Source organism: Hypomesus transpacificus, chromosome 12 (assembly GCF_021917145.1).
Source record: "Hypomesus transpacificus isolate Combined female chromosome 12, fHypTra1, whole genome shotgun sequence".
Lineage (NCBI taxonomy): Eukaryota > Metazoa > Chordata > Actinopteri > Osmeriformes > Osmeridae > Hypomesus > Hypomesus transpacificus.
This window is the reverse complement of record NC_061071.1, coordinates 3,783,399-3,802,452: the sequence shown is the minus strand read 5'-3', so window position 1 is coordinate 3,802,452 and position 19,054 is coordinate 3,783,399. Positions and strand designations below refer to the sequence as shown.

The 19,054-nt window shown below is 49.3% G+C and overlaps 2 protein-coding genes across 3 annotated transcripts; both read right to left on the bottom strand.

Annotated features, from left to right (window-relative positions):
• Positions 1-235: 235 nt before the first annotated feature.
• Positions 236-11,778, bottom strand: gas6 (growth arrest-specific 6). Of its 2 annotated transcripts, none has more exons than XM_047031226.1 (15): positions 11,018-11,778; positions 10,677-10,837; positions 8,665-8,689; positions 8,465-8,527; positions 6,983-7,105; positions 5,798-5,917; positions 5,444-5,566; positions 4,313-4,434; positions 3,951-4,069; positions 2,868-3,057; positions 2,535-2,699; positions 2,176-2,344; positions 1,942-2,084; positions 1,630-1,831; positions 236-1,510 (listed from the first exon to the last, which is right to left on the bottom strand). In XM_047031226.1, the coding sequence occupies exons 1-15, from the start codon at positions 11,091-11,093 to the stop codon at positions 1,359-1,361; spliced, it is 1,953 nt and encodes a 650-aa protein (XP_046887182.1). In that variant the 5' UTR covers positions 11,094-11,778; the 3' UTR covers positions 236-1,358. The 2 variants fall into 2 exon arrangements, with proteins under 2 accessions (XP_046887182.1, XP_046887184.1); XM_047031228.1 differs by having other exon boundaries at positions 1,942-2,081.
• Positions 11,779-12,128: 350 nt separating this feature from the next.
• On the bottom strand, positions 12,129-18,864 carry pros1 (protein S). Its single transcript, XM_047031297.1, has 14 exons — positions 18,507-18,864; positions 17,581-17,738; positions 17,144-17,168; positions 16,961-17,044; positions 16,551-16,673; positions 16,147-16,272; positions 15,361-15,489; positions 14,875-15,115; positions 14,599-14,785; positions 14,197-14,361; positions 13,810-13,978; positions 13,582-13,718; positions 13,222-13,447; positions 12,129-13,071 (listed from the first exon to the last, which is right to left on the bottom strand). The coding sequence occupies exons 1-14, from the start codon at positions 18,583-18,585 to the stop codon at positions 12,896-12,898; spliced, it is 2,025 nt and encodes a 674-aa protein (XP_046887253.1). The 5' UTR covers positions 18,586-18,864; the 3' UTR covers positions 12,129-12,895.
• Between the last annotated feature and the right edge of the window lie 190 nt (positions 18,865-19,054).

Here is a 19,054-nt window from a genome sequence, read left to right as displayed (position 1 = left end):
AACGTTTTACAACATTTAAAGGTTAACAGTGAAATATCGTCTTCTGTTCTGACCCAATTTGCTAGTGTGGTCTCTTTCTCCTCCTAGTGGTCAAGAGTGGCTATAGCTACTCAAGTGTCGTGAGTCAGAGAGACTGTAGGTGTCATGAAAACCCGACTTGCAAGCGAGATGTCCGTATCAACACCAACGGACCACCCAACTCCATCACTCTTTTTAAACTCCAGTCTGATGCCAGTACCTTTTATAGATTCATCTTTATTTGTCTGCAAATCATTTTGGACTGAAGAGAGAAGTTCAAACTCCGAGGTGGGCATTTGTATGCGCGACACAGTAGACGGGCGATACAAGTGGGAAATAATAAAAAAAAGACAACACAAAAGTTCAATATACAACATAAAAGATTACAAAAAAACAACAACACAAACACAACCTCTACATTCCAAAATGCATTCATTATTAAACCAAAGAATACAATAAACGGAAGAGACGTTATAATACCGGAGCCCTTGATTGGCTTTCTGCAAGATAACAAATTCTCAAACATATTCGAACCCTCTGATTGGATGAAATGATGGCGACTTTCAGGTAGGGTTTCGTTTTCTAAAAAGCATTGTACAGTCACGTAATATTTACACACATTGTATATTACAGCGCAATCCTTCCTCTCTCTCTCTCTCTCTCTCTCTCTCTCTCTCTCTCTCTCTACCTCTCTCTCTCTCTACCTCTCTGTCAGTAGCTTGTGTGGTGGTGTGTTGCAGTGCTTGGACCCTCTCTGCCCTATGTGCTGCTATTGTGATATCTTGCTTTTGTGATTCCCAGTTCCAAAAATACATGTCTGATTGGTTGAAAGTATGTACTAAATATTCTGTATCTGTGAAGGTGTTTATTGAGGGGGGGGTCAGAGGTGTGGTGGTGGGGGGGTGGGGTGGATAGGGGTGTGGCTGTGTGGGTAACGAGAGAGGCTTCTGGGAGAGTTTTGAAGGGATCGATGGAGAAGGCTTTGGTTGTCATTTGTAGGCACAATGAGGATCAAGGTTGCAGGTAGGCTTGGAGTGTAGTAGTGCACTGAACGATGGGCATATTCCATTTCTATCTGCAACAGAGTGCAAGGTTTACTAACAGGAGAGCACCTTGCGCCTACTTTACCTATCTACCGGATTCCCAGCACCCACCCTTCCACCCACCCACCTACCTACCCAGCCACCCCCCCATCATCCCGGCTTGGCTTCCTTGGGGAGAGGGGGGTTCAGTTCAGCTAGTCTGGGGGCTGGGGTGTGTGTGGCGCTCGCTCAGGATAAGGCCCTGGGGGTTCTAGTGGACCGCGGCGCCCCGTCGAGGTCCACCCTGGGGCAGCGGGGTCACAAGTTGTTCCCCAGCAGGGGGCAGGAGTGAGAGCGGATGTCGTTGTGCTTGTGGGAGGCCCCGTCCAGGTCCAGCGCCCGCCCGTTCACCGTCACTTCCATGCAGCCGCTGAAGAAGGCCGACACCAGGGTGGACACCAGCGGCACGTCTGAGGGAAGAGGGCAAAGGTCGCAGGTTATATCTGAGTTCAAGGAAGGCAGTGATATAATAAGTGTGTGTATATAATTCTTCAGTTAAATAGCTGTGTGTGTGTGTGTGCCCACCCACCTGGGAGGCCTCCTATAAAGGTGCTGGACGGTAACTGGAGGTCAACAGGCTCCTGGCCTTCTTCGCTGCGACCCGATTGGCCGTCGACCTCCAGCAAGGTCAGGTTCCCCGCGACTGTGACGTTGATCACATGACTCTCGCCGTCACACAGGAAGGCCGGCGCACTAGCCACGATGACATCACCCACCGTCACCAGAACAAACTGCAGACAGCCCGGCAAAACACAACCCAGGTCACCTTCCCAGGCGTATTCACAAAGGAAACACACACACGCGCGTACACACACACACACCCAGGAGGTTAAGAACTCACCTCCCGCCACTCGTCCAAGCCCTGGTGATAATCGGACAGAGAGATGGAGAGGGGGACACTGTCTTGGTGAACGAGAGCAAACAGCACCCCTATGCTGCAGGCGGGCCGTAGTGTCAACTGGACACTCAAGGTCTGACTCTCTGCTGGGTGAGCCGAGGACAGGAACAGATAGGACAGTTAGCCAGCGCTGGATAGAGAACCCCCCCCACACACACACACGCACACCACACCCACCGTAGCTGACGTTGTAGAGGGCGAAGCCGCTCCCAGGAAAGTAGGCCCCGGGGTCCTCGCTGCTGAAGCACTGCATGTTGTCGTTAGAGCTGATGGTCTCCTGGATGGACGTGTCTTCTCCCGTCAGCCAGCGCCAGTCTTTCATGCAGCCGTCCAGGCGAGGGTTCACCTGCGACACACACACACACACACACACACGCAGGTTTATTACACGTACACATGCATTCACACACACACACACACACACACAGCAGTTTACTACATACGCACACTGTTGTACATTGTGAATGGGCGCGTGTGTGTGGAGTTTGACTTCTGGCACAGGGACAGACACGCGCGTGAAGCGTGCGAGGTCGCACCTGGTTGACCAGTCCGTCCTCTTTGAAGGGGACGCCGCCTACAGTCAGGTTGAGCTCGTGCATGCCTTTCTTCAGCGTGAACAGGTCTCCGTTCACCGCGATCTTCATCACCGCCTCCCGGTCGATCTTGATCACCAGGCTCCGCCCTTGCTCCTCCACAGAGATCTGGGGGACCCATCGTGAAACAGGGCATGAGGAGGATCTGCTGCGCGGAGGGGAACACTGACGGAAGTCCTATCTGATCTAACATAACAGGATGTGGCTGTGTTTTTATCGAGCGTGAATGAATCCCCCACAGCAGAACGGTGCCTGCGTGTCAGTGTGACCCCTGACCTTTCTCCACTGGCCGTCGTTGACCTTGGGCCCGCTGCTCGTCACGCGGCTCACCAGCCCGTACTTCAGCTGCAGCTCCAGCTTCCCATCATGCATCGCCAGGACGATCCAGGAACTGTTCAGGTGACCCCCGGCGAAGAAGATGACCCCTTCCGGATCGAAGGTCCGGAAGTCAAACTCAGCTGAGAACCTGCAGGAAAGAGACAGAGAGACAGAGTTAGAGTGAGAGACAGAGAAACAAAGACAGAGAGACACAGAGATGAGAGACACAGACAGAGAGAGAGAGACATACAGAGAGAGAGAGAGAGAGAGAGAGAGAGAGAGAGAGAGAGAGAGAGAGAGAGAGAGAGAGAGAGAGAGAGAGAGAGAGAGAGAGAGAGAGAGAGAGAGAGAGAGAGAGAGAGAGAGAGAGAGAGAGAGAGGAGAGAGAGAGAGAGAGAGAGAGAGAGAGAGAGGAGAGAGAGGAGAGAGAGAGAGAGAGAGAGAGAGAGAGAGAGAGAGAGAGAAACCAAAAGAACGAAAGGTGAAGTGATCCCATTATGTTTCAGAACAGAAACTTCCTCCCATTGATCACGTCCAATCCACCACCAGTCACTGACCACTAAATACAGTGGCCATGTTCCAACAGTCATCAGATCCTTCCTTCATTCCATCTTTCCTTCCTTCCTTCCTGGCATCTGTAAAGACACTGATCCTTTTCAGTATAGGGTTTTTTGGGAGGCCTAATGTCAGGAACTCTTGGGTCTCTTTATTTTGGCAGAGCACATCACTGTAAATAATGGATCCCTGGCTGGCTTCTCACCAGGTCTTTTATTTACCAGGATTTGATATCTCAGGAGAGTCCCGCTGCTAAAATAAGTCTCACCCCGCCTGAACCCCACCACTAGTGGACTTGGCAAGTGCACAATGGAACATCCAGGACAGTGGAGACTTATCCTGCCTGAAATGATGAGATACCCCACAGCTAAACAGCCTTAGCCTACCCAGCTTCTCTTCTCGTGGACGAAGCTAGCGCTAACGCTACTCTGGGGTGAAATGATTCAGCTTCACAGACGGCCTGGGAAGGGGGAGGGCGGATCTTACCCGGTGGGGACCCTCCTGCGGAAGCGCAGCCTGACCACGGGCACGCCGCTGAACATGCGGCCCAGGTAGAGAGAGCGGGGGTTCCTGCTCATCATCTGGGACATGCAGGGAGCGATGGCCTGGGGAGGAGGACACGGAGGCGAGGGGGAGAGGAGGGGGTAAGGATGGACAGGAGATAAAATGTGACGAGTTTCAATGACATAGAACCTTCTTGATCCCCGAGGGGGAATTCCACAAAGAGAGAGAGAAGTGACTGCTCTGTGGCTCCGTGCTTCGGTGCTTGGCCTGAGTAAAAACTCCTCTGAGATGGAGGTTTCTGGAAGTGTCATGCTGTGGGTCAACTGGGTGTTTGAGATTCGTACCTGGCAGCTCCTGAGATCTTTACCCAGCTTTTTCCCCTGGCGACCGTCGCAGAAACACCGGAAGCTTCCCGGTGTGTTCACACACTCCTCCGCGCAAACGCCTTCCAAACACTCGTCCACATCTGAAGGGAAGGGGAGAGAGAGTGCGAGAAGAACAGATGAACAAACAGGGAGTAGGGGGTTCGAGTTCATTGAAGTTCTTCAGGCTGTCACTCAAGCTCAGATAACCAAACATGGGAAGAAACTGATCCAACAACACCAACTCAGTTTTGAAATTTCTGCAGAACGGCCCAAACATTTGTTTGATGTGCCCATCTCCCTACCCCCAATTCCCTTCAAAGGTCATGCAGATAGGGTCCAATGAATATTCACTTTGAAACAGATACAGCTTCTGGCCTCATTTGATCCTATCACCACCCCTGACCCCATTCTCTCTAGTCTTTAAGGAAAACAGACAGGAACAAACGTGTTTTCCCCAAATAAAAGATAAGGATTAAGCCCAATTACATTTTTGAAACGACACATGACAGTTTGGCAGCAGCCATGGCGTGCTGATGGACCCGTCTCCGTGTTTTGGAAAGGCTGTGAATGTTTTGTCTGTAAATACAGGGATGGTGCGCATTCTTTGGCAGGAGATTCATGCAGCTGTGTGCCCATGATCTTGAGCAATTTCCTTGTTGATATTTAGCACGGTGCGGATTGCAAACAACTCCTTTTCCATAACACAGCTCGAGAGATAGAGCCACTTATTAGGAAGATAAGAAAACAAAAACTGGAGTGTAGCTCAACAAGTTATGTCTTCATGTGAGTTGAAACTGATTCGGCTGGGAAGACAATTCTTCCAAACCATTCCTAATAGCCTCAAACATGTATGAGTCTCCCTCTGATGCTCTGACCTGTCACCCACTCCCTCCCAGGACTGTTCCCTCAGGAGTCCGAGACATTCTTGTCTCAACAACACAGCTGCCCCCTCACCAGCCCACATTCAGGTTGGAACTGTCTGTCTGTGTGTGTGTGTGTGTGTGTATAAAGTGGATCAACTGACACCGTTGTGTGCCAGTTTATGATACTGCCATGTACTTGCGTGCTTCTTCATCTTTGCGATTGGAGTCTTTGTGTGTGAGAACTCACCTAGGCAGCTCTTGGTCTGATTGTCGTAGACGTAGCCGGTCTCACACAGGCAGTCGTAGGTGCCCTCCTCGTTCACACAGCGCGCTGTTCCACACACACCTGGGCCCTGACACTCATCCACATCTGCAACACACAGACACACACACACATTAAGATATAGAACCATAAAGGACTTGAGTTTGACCACTAGTAAACAGTTAACACAAGTTCATGTTTAAAGTGCCTGTACTTGTTCTAAATGGCAAATACACTTGAAACTGACCACCCACACAGTACCAAACAGACAACGTTCTTCCCATACAGTATGTAGAGCACGGTAAAGTGGGGAGGGCTAAGGGTGCTTTTCTTTTTTACCATTGCACATGTGGCGTCCCACCAGCGTGTAACCATGGTGACAGGAGCAGTGGTAGCTTCCCAAGGTGTTGTTACAGCCATGGTCACAGCCTCCGTTCCTCTTGCCGCACTCATCCACATCTGCCAATCAAATCCACGCTCACATTAACAGGAGAAATAAAAAAGAAAAGTACACAAAATGATGGAAAAATTCAGCCTAGCATAATACTGAGCAAACTCAGCTCAGTATTATGTCAGGAGAGAGGCATTCTTAGGAGACCCTGTTGTGTGTGTGTGGTCTGTACAGTTAGGCACAAGGCACTAGGATGAGTCACAGTGGAAATGTGAGGGATGGCAGTCTGATAGTCCTTTTGCTTTCTCCCTCCGCATCTCCCTCTCACACATCCCTCCCTCTCGCTCGCTCTCGCTCTCTCTCTCTCCTCTGACCAGTGTGTCAGGGCTCCTGCAGATACTGTAGCTAGCTCTGACCTCCACAGTCATGCATCTCTCCTCGCGCACACGTGACACCCAGGCTTCCCGCTCCGCACCCTGTGACCACAGTTCCAGCACATCGAATACATATTGACCTGACAGAAACAGCGACACCGCACGTACCGAGCGTGCTCACAACCGGGGGGGGGCTGGGGGGGGGGGACGATGACACACAGTATGGGAACAGCATTTTCAAAGCTGAGCTTGATGTCATGTGAGCAAAGGCCCTTTATATTAGGGTTCCAACTTCCCCTGGGGCACGTCTGCCCTAGCTCAGCCCTTTTATAGATGAGTAGTTCTCAGGCAGGAGAAATAGGTGCTTGGTGGTCTGTTTGTATGGGTCTACCGGAAGGGGAGCGAGAGCAAACTGGCAGGCTCAGTGACTGGCCAAGGTCGCTTGGAGAGAGAGAGAGAGACAGAGAGCACACAAACAGGCCCAATGGTCACGCACTGTCTTCTATTCCTGAGGGAAGGACAAGCCTACTGGATACTGATGACAGAATGACAGTGCAAAAATAACCTCTGTTCGCGTCTCAATGTTTCACACTCTTTGTCTCTATTTGGCTTGTGAGGTGTATGTTTTGTATGGCTTCTCTTAAGAGCAAGTACAGTGTGGTACGCGTTCCGAGTAGCCATGCAGAAACCATCCATGGTGTGTGTGCAGTTTGTCTCCGTACGGCTGAGGGGTCATGTTTCCTGGGTGTGATACAGTACCTATCTCACACCTTGCTCCAGTCCACCCTGTGAAGCAGTGACAGAGGAAGTCGCCCTTTTTGTCCTCGCAGCGCACCGTACCTCTGGGGTTACAGGGAGAGGGGGAGCACTGGTCTGGAATGTCTGACAGATAGAGATGAAAGGGAGGGAGGGAGGGAGGGAGGGGGGAATCAAGGTTACTCAAGAGTGTGTATGAGTGTGTATGTGTGCGTGTGTGTGTTGAGGGACGTGATCATATAAATAGACATGCTGCGTAAGCTTCCATCACTCTCCATCACACTGGACGGGCTGGAACATCAGACACCTCTCTCTTCTCCATTCCTCCTGTCTTTCTATTAGCATAATGTACTTACTCTCTAACTCATTCCGGTGTTCAGGCCCTCCCCCTCCCCTGTACACACACAGACACCCTTAAGTAGTCTTCTCTGCAGTCTCTCTCTGCTCTGTAGGGTGGGACTGCTGTTGTGTGGATGTGCTGACATGACACACACACACACAGAGGTTTAAACTACAGGACAAGTCTGGGCATGTCAGGGGAGAGAGGGTGGAGGCAGGACATGAGGCAGGGTGAGCAAAAGGAGGGATGGAAAGAGAGAGAGGGGGGGGGGGGATGTTACCACAGGAGGTAAAGAAAAGAAGTAGTCAGTGTGGGAGGGGAAGTGGGAAAGAGTGCAAATGGAGAGAGGGAAAGAGAGAGAGAGAGAGAGAGGTAAAGCAGAAAGAGTCACAGATGCTGCAGCTGACTCATAGCAACTCCCTGGGCTTCTTCATGACTCTGGTTTCCTCAGCCAATCAGGAGGCAGCGTGCCCATGCCTACTCCTCTCTTTCCCTGGCAGCCTGATGCTGCAGAAACTAAAAGCTGGTCTGGTCCGCTCATTCACGTCCTGATTCACCCATGTCACTGCTCTCCCATCAGTTTTCATTAAAGACTGCTGCAGTCACGAAATGTGTGACGGCAAAGGGGGTGTGTCGTCGTCCCCCACCCCCCACCCACGCTAGCTGAACACTGCAGAGTTACTCACACACTCCCAGCAAAGGCAGTTACTCTGGCTCTCGTTCTCACGCACAAGAAATTTCGCGGCGTCACTGTTATCGACACCTGCGTCTTACAGAACTGACCGAGACGGACGATCGACATAACGTGCTACCTGTCCACTCTCTCGGGGTTCCCCCTCCCTGTGAACGCAGGAGTGGAACTTGGGGTGAGTTTTCCTGCAGGGTGTGTGAGGTGGACTACTGCAGTGCAGCCCTGCAGCACACACACACACGCACACGCTCACACTGGTGCTCCTCACCAGAGCTATTAATACTCCAGAGAGAGCGCGTGAATGAGAGAAGAGATGGAGGGAGGGATAGCTTGCGTGAAAGAGAGATGATGGGAGAGATTATGGAGGTGCGTCAATGGCTGTGCGTGTGTCCGACACAGGAGGGGCGGGGTTGGGGGGGAGGGGGGCGGGGAGACGGACGGACAGCAAACTTACTGTGAACACAGGTGATCAAGTCCTGCTTCTTCTTCTCAGAGTCTCCAAACTTCTCCAAACACGCTGGACAGACAGACAGAAGACAGATCTTCAAGAACACAGCTTCACACCGCCACCTGACCCACAAGCAGAGACTCTGACAACGAATGCAATCTGACCCAGAGGGGTACCAGTACCTACAAACGTGAACGCAAACGTACCTTGGTATTTTGGATAGAAGTAATCCTGTTTGAGGAAAATGGAGAAGGAGAGATGAAAAGTTAGTCGATTGAGGTTTGCATTACAAGTCAACATACTTCTGTCAGTCAGTTTATAAACCAGGTTCCACTAACAAAGCCCTGAGCAATTACCAACTTCAACTGATGCAGCAGCACTGGGTCACAGCTGGTGCAAAGATCTATTCACAAAGTTGGATTCAGTTCACTTTTCCTGCATAAGTAATGACCGTGGTCCAGATAGGCCAACACTGACGCTGGCATTCCTTAGGGAACCTTCTACCAATGAATCAGCTGCTGGCTCCTTGTCTATCTGTCTCGGCACAGTCAGATAGCATCACGTTGTGGAAGCATCTCCACTGTGCATCTCTCAATCTGGTGAGAGAAGGGTGGGGCACCACAAACCTGGTGCCCCACCCACAAATCTCTACATTTGCCAAGTTTCATTTCTAACCTCTGCTGACTGCTTGACGAGTAGGTTACTGCCTGTTCATGGGGTATCTAAATTTAGAGGGGAGGAACAATTAGGCTCTGACTTTTCCCACGCTGAAGATTTGCTTCACTGGGATTGGAATGGAATTAGGTGACAGAATCCTTCCAGATGGTGGAACCTAGTTCTAGAACCCACAGCAGTGGGCAGTCCACTAACTACCCCCCACAGTCTGTAGAAACAGAGAGATGATTCTACCAGGAGCCAAAACCAGGAAGTTTGAAACTGCAGGGTTGCCAGGGGGAACTCCACTTCCACAACGCCCCCCCCCCCCCTCCTCCCTGTCTTTCTCTGCAGAATAAGGGAACTGCAGCAGAGGAAAACTGCAGAGTCAGAGATGGGCACGTTTGGAATGAATAATGCATCTTTAAACGAGACTGCAGTTGCGTGACACGATTTTAGCCGGGCTACACGAGGTACCGGCACGCACAAAACTCTCCTGCTGGCTCTGCCCACACACACACACACACACACACACACATCCACTCTCCACACACACTCTCTCGCCAACGTTTACCCCGCCTCACCCCTTTCCCCTAAACCCATCTTAACCTTTATCTTAGATCCAAAACCTATAACTCCAAATACTCCGGCTGTTTTCTCTATGGATGAATTTCATCACCACTTAAAGCCTGAAAAACAAACACAAAAGGCTGAGCATCTTGCCTACGTCACAAGTCTGCTTAGTGATCCATTCATCCACATGGCTCAGATCCACATGACACATCATGGACAATCATGCACACAGCATGGTAACTGAAGCAAAAATCAAAGACACAGCCAAACACATTGCGTGCCCATTGCTAATCTCCATTTTAAAAGGGATTTAGAAGCTTATTTACATATTTAGTAGGCTATATGTAATGCTAAACAACACATTCAAATGGTGTTAGTCATAATCTGAAATATTTGTGAGCAAACCTGAGCCTAATCTATTTACAAATGGAGCTTCCCAGAGAAGACCATTTCAAACAATGGACACCACATTCATTAGCATAATCACAACCACGCAGCATCAATAATTCACATATTCATAAAGTCCTCTATCCTATAGGGGTGCATCTTATTTACATAATCACACATAGGCTGCAGAAAGGCTCAACGTCCTAGGTAGTATGGGGGCTACCAGAGAGAGAGACAGGCTTGTCACGATCCGAGAGGAGACGGTTAAGATACTGAAAGAGGCGAGCAAGGAGGGTGGGATGGATGAGTGTACCTTCACCTAAAACACGCACACACACTGGCGTTGACACAGACACACATAACACACATCACGCTATGGGGCTGAGAGCATTAATGGATGTATTAGAGCATGAAAACTCGACACTGACTCATTTGGACACCCGTAATTAATCCTAGCTCTTAAGGTCAACGTGTAAAAAAGTTGCAGGAAATGCACTATGGCAATACTGATGCATCGCAGGTGCATGAATGTGCTCATTTCGCTGCGTTTGAGAATTCATCACACATCCCCAGGAAGCAGAGCGTTAGTCTGCACTGCACTTACTGTTTCAGGGTCGTTCTCAAACACTTCCCTCGCCTCTTCCTTGCTACACCTCTCTTCCACACACTCTCTCTCCAGGTGTCCTTGTTTCGTCTCCTCGAAAACTTGATAAGCTCGCCTGTGTCTCCTGAGGAATTGGTTGGCCTCTTCCGGAGACAAGGAAACTGCAAAGTAATCACTCTTTATCAACTAAAAGAACCGAAAAGGAACAATCCAGGATCCAGTATAGTGTGTGCATTGGAAGAAACATAACATATTTCCTATTGGACTCTAAGGCTGCCAAATAATACATAAATCGCATAAAAGACAAAAATGTGCTTGAGATTACGTGCTTGTATACTCACAGCTGTTGGACCAGGAGACGAGCAGCAGGATTAGAAAGGATCCCGACGCAAGGAACTCTGTCAGGGTCATCGGCATGTTTGCTTCTGCGTCAAACCTGGGGAAAGTTTCTCTCGTCCTGTTCTCTCCGCTCAATGTAGCAAATCAGGCACTCGAGCAGTCTGTTCGTAACGAGGGAGTATGCAGTTGCTACATCCAACTCAGCGTTTCTCTTGTTCAACCCTATTAAACTAGCTAGCTCCCCTCACACCATTACAACAGCCGATTTTGCAGTGTACAATCCGACCTTCACACGAGCTAGCTAGCAGCTACCTTGTCCCCATCGCGTTACCCTCTAGCAGTCCGAACTGCGGACAAAGACCACACAAACTACACATTCGGGGGGGAGTTGCTCCAGAAAAGTTAGTTCAGCGAGCTACGTCGGATGCACGCAGGAGTGTGTCGATGCAGACGGAGCCTCTATGCCTCCAGGTGATAGGCACAGGCAGTGCAGTGATTCAACCAACATTAGTTAACCTAACCCTTCTTTTGCTTGTTTTAGGAAGTCAACTTTTGTTTTATGAGCTTGTCAAAGGCATATCCGGTCACAATGAGTAAAAACTAAATAGCCTAAACATTCTATACTAATTGTAAAAACCTTATAGGGTAGCCTTTGCCATGGCCTGAAGTAATCGTCCACATCAGGCTATTTCATCATAATTGCGTTAGGAATTTGCCTACCATTGTCATTACAAATCAACTTGCTCAACCCTGAAAACAGTTCCAAATGTATTCCCTCCCTTTACCCAGAAGTTCACCCACTATCAGTTCTCAGTCTTTTGGTTTTGTTTTCGTACTACATTCTAAACTATTTTCTAACCTTTTTTTCATGTCAGTAAATCATTTCACTAGCTTTCGTTTTTACTCTTCTGCTTAATATCCTGTCTTTATCATTGTGAAATGGGCAAGGCTGTGTCTTGTTTTGACAGAGATTGTGTGCTACAGTGAAACAAAACGTTTGTGTTCCAGAGGAGATACAGTCCCCTTGACTCAGTCAGGGTCACAGACTTGTGTACACGGCATAGTTTACATGCCAGTAAACCACAAAATAAATGACAGGTTAGCACTGCAAGCCTGTGTTCATAACATTTTATTAAAACAAACACTCAATTCAACAAAAAAACATAGGTACATTTAACTTATTAAAGTGAGCTTGTTTGATATATATATATACACCCTGCAAACTGCCTTTACAATAAAGATAGAAGATAAGCAGAGCCACAGAAAACCGACTTTAGGGAGAGAGTGAGTGAGTGTGTGTGTGTGTTTGTGTGTGTGTGTGAGGGAGGGAGAGTGCAAGCAGGATGGGATCACAATCCAGCCAACATGAAAACCAATAGGTTGCACATCACACACACACACAGGCTCTCTGCCTGCTAGAACAAACCAGTCAACTACCTATTGTAGACAGGACCTTCTCACGGCCCTACTCTATGTCCGTGTCTTTCAGAGCTCTGTGTCTGAGATATTTCTATGGCGTTGCTGGTAACAAAAACATCTAGAACAACATGGTTCAGAACCTTCTAGAAACAGGCTTTCATAGGCCTGCTCTCCTACGACAACATAGAAGTTGTGGCGCTTGTTACGGGAATAGAACACTATAAAGCAATGGGGGAAGGGAAGTGTCATAGATGAAAACAGTCAAACTCGGAGAGTGAGAAACAAAGTGAGCAAAAATAACCACATTCAAGTCCACTCCAATCCATCCCTCTCTCCTCTTATCTCAACCCAGGCTTTCTCCTTTTCCCTCGTTTTCCCTCTCACACTGACCGGAGCCAAGGGAATAGGAGGAGAAGCTTTCGGCTCGGGTAGAAGGCAGACAAAACAACCTAGCTGTGAGGTCACTTCCTGTGTGGGTGGGGGTTTTCGGGGGCTGAGACGGGGGGGCAGGAGTGGGATTTAATGCTGTTGTGTTTGCTGACCGCCTCGTCGAAGTCCAGCTGCTGTCCGTTAATACTGATGTCCAGACAGCCATGGTAAAAGGCTGTCACTGGTGTGGCGGACAACTCAATGTCATCTGAGACAGAAAGACCATAGGTGTAAACATAGAAGTATAAAAACACATTGGACCGCATCCACCAGTCAATAAAACATCAAGCCCTTCTAGCCCAGTGCAAAATGTTATAGTACAGTGGGTTCCTCAGTAATTGGACTCAGGTGAACAAACCTGGCAACCCGCCTATGTAGGTGCTGACAGGCTCCTGCATGGTGACGTTGAGTTGCATCAGCGCCCCCCTGAGGATGTCGGAGGAGTAGGACAGGGTGGAGGGGGTGGCAGAGATGACCAGGTCAGTGGGTGTGACGGTCAGCTCTACAGTCAGACGGTCAGGGTAACACAGCATCAGGGACTGGAGCGTTGCCACGACAACACCGTCCAGGAACACCTGCAGGTCCTGGAGAGGAAGCAGAGTGTGTGTGAGGTGTGTTTGTCTGCTGTGACTGTACACGTGCGCTTGTGTGTGTGTGTGTGTGTGTGTGTGTGTGTGTGTGTGTGTGTGTGTGTAGAAAAGCAAACAGCTGAACTCACAGCATCATCAGGGCCTTGGGTTACCACGGACACAGACAAGGGGACTTTGCGGTCGGCGACCAGGGCGAATATGACACCAGTGCTGCTGGACGGGCGGATGCTCATCTTCACATCCACCTTCCAACTGCCTGTCTCACCTGAACACACACAAAATGCATTTCAACTGATTTATACTCCCCGTGCCCCACATAGTATAGTTGTGCCTGCAGTCTGAAGTACTCCACCCACGATAGTCTGTGTTGAAGTGGGCCAGTCCAGCTCCAGGGAAGTAGGAACCTCTCTCCACAAACACAAAGCAGTGTTTACTCTCCTTCTCCTGGATGACCTCTTTGACCCCGGACGCCCCCTGGTTCATCAGGTTCCAGCCTCGGATACAGCCGTCCAGACGAGGGTTGATCTACAGACAGTCACCCCAGCGCGCACACACACACACACACACACACAGCCATGCAGGCACACGCATCCAATGTCAATCACAGGCGGCAAAATGGTTCTCGTGTCGTGCGCACTGCTTCTGAAACCGTTATGTTGAGTGGCTGCATATATCAGGGGGGGGTGGGGGGGGGGGGTGGGGTCGCATTGATCCGTGCGGTGGTGGTGGTCTGCTTGGTGTACCGGTTTGATGACGCTGTCCGTGCGGTTGGGCAGCCCCGCGATGTAGACTTTGGTCTCCAGCTTCCCGTTGACGGAGGTGAACAGGCTGTCGGGGCTGTTGATGCTCATCACAGCCTCCTTGCTGACCTTCACACTGATGCTGCTCTCCAGCTCGTCCACGGAGATCTACACACGACGCGACATGATGCTCGCACACACACACACTCTCATCAACCCTGACTCAGTCGGGGTTGATGAGAGCTGATGAGTCCATCGACATGCCTCTACCACACATCCGAGAGGCGCCAAACTAGGCCACACAATGCATCCCCCCCACACACACACACACACGACCCTTACACCTCCCTCCAGCCAGTAGATCAGTTCCCCCCACAACCAGAGCCCCCCCCCCCTCTCTCTCACCACATGCCACTGGCCGTCGTTGATGGCCTTGCCTCCGCTGGTCACCTTGACAGAGTGCTGGTTCTTGAATTGGACCTCGATGTGCCCGCCACGCAGCCCCAACATGAACCATGAGTCTGGGGAGGACTCGGCGTACAGGACCACCCCCTCTGGATCGAACGTACGGAAGTCAAACTCCGCCGCAAACCTGGAAACACACACACACACGAGTTCCAGCAGAGGAGCTCCAGAGAGAGTGTTACTTTGCAAACTGGCAGGTGTCTGTGTGATGCTGACTTGGTGTTCTCGGGCAGGCGGAAGCGGAGGTAGATGACGGGCAGGCCTACAAACTGCTCTCCGAGGTACAGCATCTCTGGGTGCTTGTCGTCGTGCAGCTGAACACACACGGGGATCTGCTCGCAGTGGCGCCCGTCCCCGTCCAGCCGCAGGCCCAGGCGTCCGTCGCAGTGGCACGAGTAGCTGCCCAGCGCGTTCACACACGTGCCCTCACACATGTTCATGTCACACTCGTCCACATCTGACGGACACACACACACACACACAGGTCAAGAAGAGCACTGTGTTGGTAACATAATGAAAACAACGTCTGGCTTGGATTTGTAATCCGGCTGTGCTCCTTCAACTCAACGATTGACTGACACACCGCTTTGGTGTTTTGACGAATGCATTGTCAGGTTGTGCTGCTGCTGCATGTGACGTCGAGTGCAGTACAGTGCCTCCCCTAGTGGTGTAAATGAGTACTACAGACGGACCCCACATTACCATTACAGGTCTTGGAGGTGGAGTTGTATTTGAAGCCTGCAGGACAGCGGCACTCGTACATGCCAGGGACGTTCACACACGTAGCAGGCTCCTCACAGATACTGGGGTACAACAAACACTCGTTCCTGTCTGGAAAAGGGGGTTGGTGGGGGGCAGAGAGAGGGGTTACAGTCAACAACACAAGCAAACACAGATACACACATCCAAGCTATGAATGTGCGACTGGGAAACATCTGCCAGATGTTTGTTGGAAGTGAGTGCAAGCAAGCAGGCAGCAGCTGCTGCTGCTGTGTTTCCAGTAACAGAGTCAGCCATGTGAGGGCTCCGAAAACCCCAGAGATTTCAGACGCTCTTGCATATCTTCATTGGTCAGCACTCTGTCTTTCAGCTTGTTACCGTAAAAATGAAAGTGTGGGACTGGGCAAAGGAGAAGTAGGGAAAACACAACGTCCCCTGAGGTGCTGCAAGTTGTGTTACGCCATCTATGGGCTGATTAAAGGAGGGGAGTTCCATTAGGTTCTGTTCCAGGCCTGGGGCTCATTTGTTTAGCCCCAGCTCTCAGGAGGGAACTGAGGTTGCAGTACCGCCTGGCGAGATCACAGCATTCCTGGAACAGCTGGACAGGCACACATGCGCTTACTTACAGTACACACACACACACACACACCTGGGCTGCTTCTGATCATATGACCACCAGATCAACTTTCATTTAAACTGATGATATAATCCTGTAGGCTCTGCATTTATTGTAGTCAATGTCAGTGTGTGGCCCAATCCATCTCGTACCATTGCAGTGGATCTTGTCTAGGGTGAAGTAACCATCCTCACACGTGCAGTGGAAACTGCCAGGGAAGTTGTAACACTTCTGGTCACACCCTGCCGGGAAATCAGGATCCGAGCATTCGTCGATATCTGTCTCAACCAATCACATTGCAGCAAACGTCAATCAACCAATCACAATGCAGCAAACGTGTCAATCAACCAATACCATCATGCACACAGTACTCAAACAGTACTATACAAACGGTGGATTGCCAGATTGTTTCACTAACCTTTAAATGGAGTCATACTACCATCGGCATAGGTCAACATGTCATTGAACATATATTCATAAAACAATATACATGAAGAGGATCACGATGTTGGGCTGAATGATGAAGGTCGCAGACCGGGAGCAATGTGGTACCCACCCTCCTGACAGCGTAGGCCCTTCCAGCCAGGCTTACACACACAGGTGAATGAGGCCTGGCCGTCGATGCAGCGCTCTGTGCCCTCCTTGTAGCACGGCAACGGCAAACACTGGTCACTGATCTCTGACACGCGACACAGACGGAAACACACACAACATTCCCACAACACATAGGGAACATTCCGAGAACATAATATGACAGTTGATTAGCTCATCACACTCATTTGGAAAAGACACACTTTCTTCAAACCAAATTTGAACCTCACACCTTTAGAGGGATTGAAAGTGAAAAGTGGGACTTAACCAAAGCATCAAGGCAAAAGGAAAAGACTTAAGGAGGGCATGAGAGAAGGAACCCTGTGTACCCTGTCACACCAGACCCTGGAGATGTGCGGGGAAGCAAGCGCCTACCTTTCACACAGGTACGCAGATCTGAGGGAACACTGTCAGAGTTCTGGTTGTTGTTGATCCCCACACGGTGTGAACCCAGGCACACTACAACACAGTAGTTAGCATTCAGAAACAAGCCCTTTTCAATGCCAGAAGACCTCCTACACTACAAATATTGACAGGAAGACTGACAGCGATGCTTACCAACATATTTGGGATAGAAATAGTCCTGTGAATGATAGGAAGGGATAGTAAATTAAAAAGGCATTTGCAGTGATTCCTTCCCCAACCACCAAAGGGATTCATTACATTATTTAGTACTTTTAGCAACTTCCGTGGGCTGTATACATTCCGCCTTTTGCAACAAATTACTTCCCAAGCATCTTATAATCTAGATTCCTCCCCTCACACACACACACACACGTTTGACTCAGTTGCAACACAAAGGTCATGGTTCAGTGATTGCCATTTTGTCTCATTCACAAATCCACAAGTGCCCACCAGTACACAAACACACCACACAAGTTTAAAGTCAATTGCAATACAGAAGTAGTCTCTCTCTATCTCTCCCACACACAACTCCATCAAAGCTTTACAGACATTCTGTCTGTTGATGTTCATCTCAGGGCAGTCTGTCTCACCGTCTCTGGGTAGTTTTCAAAGATTTCCCGAGCTTCCTCTTTGTTACACAGCTCCTCGATGCACTCCCTCTCCAGGTTGCCCTTCTTGCTCTCCTCAAAGAGGGAGTTGGCTCGCCGGTGGCGGGTCAGAAACTGGGAGGCCCTGCTCTGGGTCAGAACTGAAAAACACAATTAATCATCCCTGACTACTCATTATTGCCTGTGCCCTCCAGTAAGAGATGTCACCGTTATTATGTTAAGATAGGCAGATAATTACTGCTATGACTGTTTCATGAGTTGTAGAAGCCTACTCCTAATTGACAGATGCAATATGCTGTTACATAATTGAAGACATCGAACAAAGAAATCTGGTATTTTTTATCTGCTGACCTCTTAACATCAGGATTTACAATATATGAAACAAACTTGATTACTATGATCACAACTGAACTACTGATGTGGGCGTAGCACTACCATAACTATTTTGTTTCCTAACGGTAAAAATGAAATAGATTATGCAGATTAAGTATCCATTGCGAAATGCCATGGTTTGCATGGAATTATATCCTGCTTCACCAGGGTGGTTGGGATATTGAGTTAATACGAGTGACCGTTTTTGGTCTGAACCCATCATGAGCATATGACTATTCAATGTTTTGATAGCCTGCCTCAGGTATAAATATCTGAATCGATTAGGCAACATTTATTGCCGGTGTCGTCTTAAACTTCTTTAAAACTAGCTGTGTAAGTAAGAGTATTCAAAAGTTGCCAATTACACTATCCGTAAATTGTCCTATATCAGTTATACAATTGTCCGCAAAATGTACTTTGAGAGTTTAGAATGGGCTAAAAACGCGAATTAAACACGGGTAAACAATGTGTTTTCTTTACGTTCACATCGCTGAATAGTTAAGTTGTCGCCTATCAAACATTCAATTTGGACTTACATCGATGGGCATCGCAGAGCACAGCGAGAAAGACGAGACAAGTCAAGGTTTCCCTCAACTGCGTTTTCTTGCTCCACATAGTAAAGCCGTTCCGTTGAAGTAGGCCCGGTGTTTACGATGATCGGAATTCAGGTTTGTGGCAAAACTTTATTCTTCCCGAAAATGTTTTCGCCTTCTACGTTGAACGGTGTTAGGCCGGGGGCCAGGAGCGGCGAGAGGGAGTCGACAGGGGGAGCGCTGTGCTTCCCAGTTAGGCTGGAGTCCACTGCGCATACATTGTGCTGCTATGTGGAACTTTTGAGTTGTGTCCATTGATTGAACTCCTGGTCCAAGCGATTACTGAAACAGTGCAAACAGAGGCTCAGCTCATGCAGAAAACACGCACCCACAGGCCAACAAACACACGTCATGCGCAGCTCTTCAAAAGACCTTCACACCCCAAATTTCTCTATTTAGCTTTCTGTTTACAGTTTTTCTTTCTTTCTCACAATATTTCCAATAATTTTTCCGTCAAGAAGAAGCGTGTCATGTTTGTTGGGATTCTAATT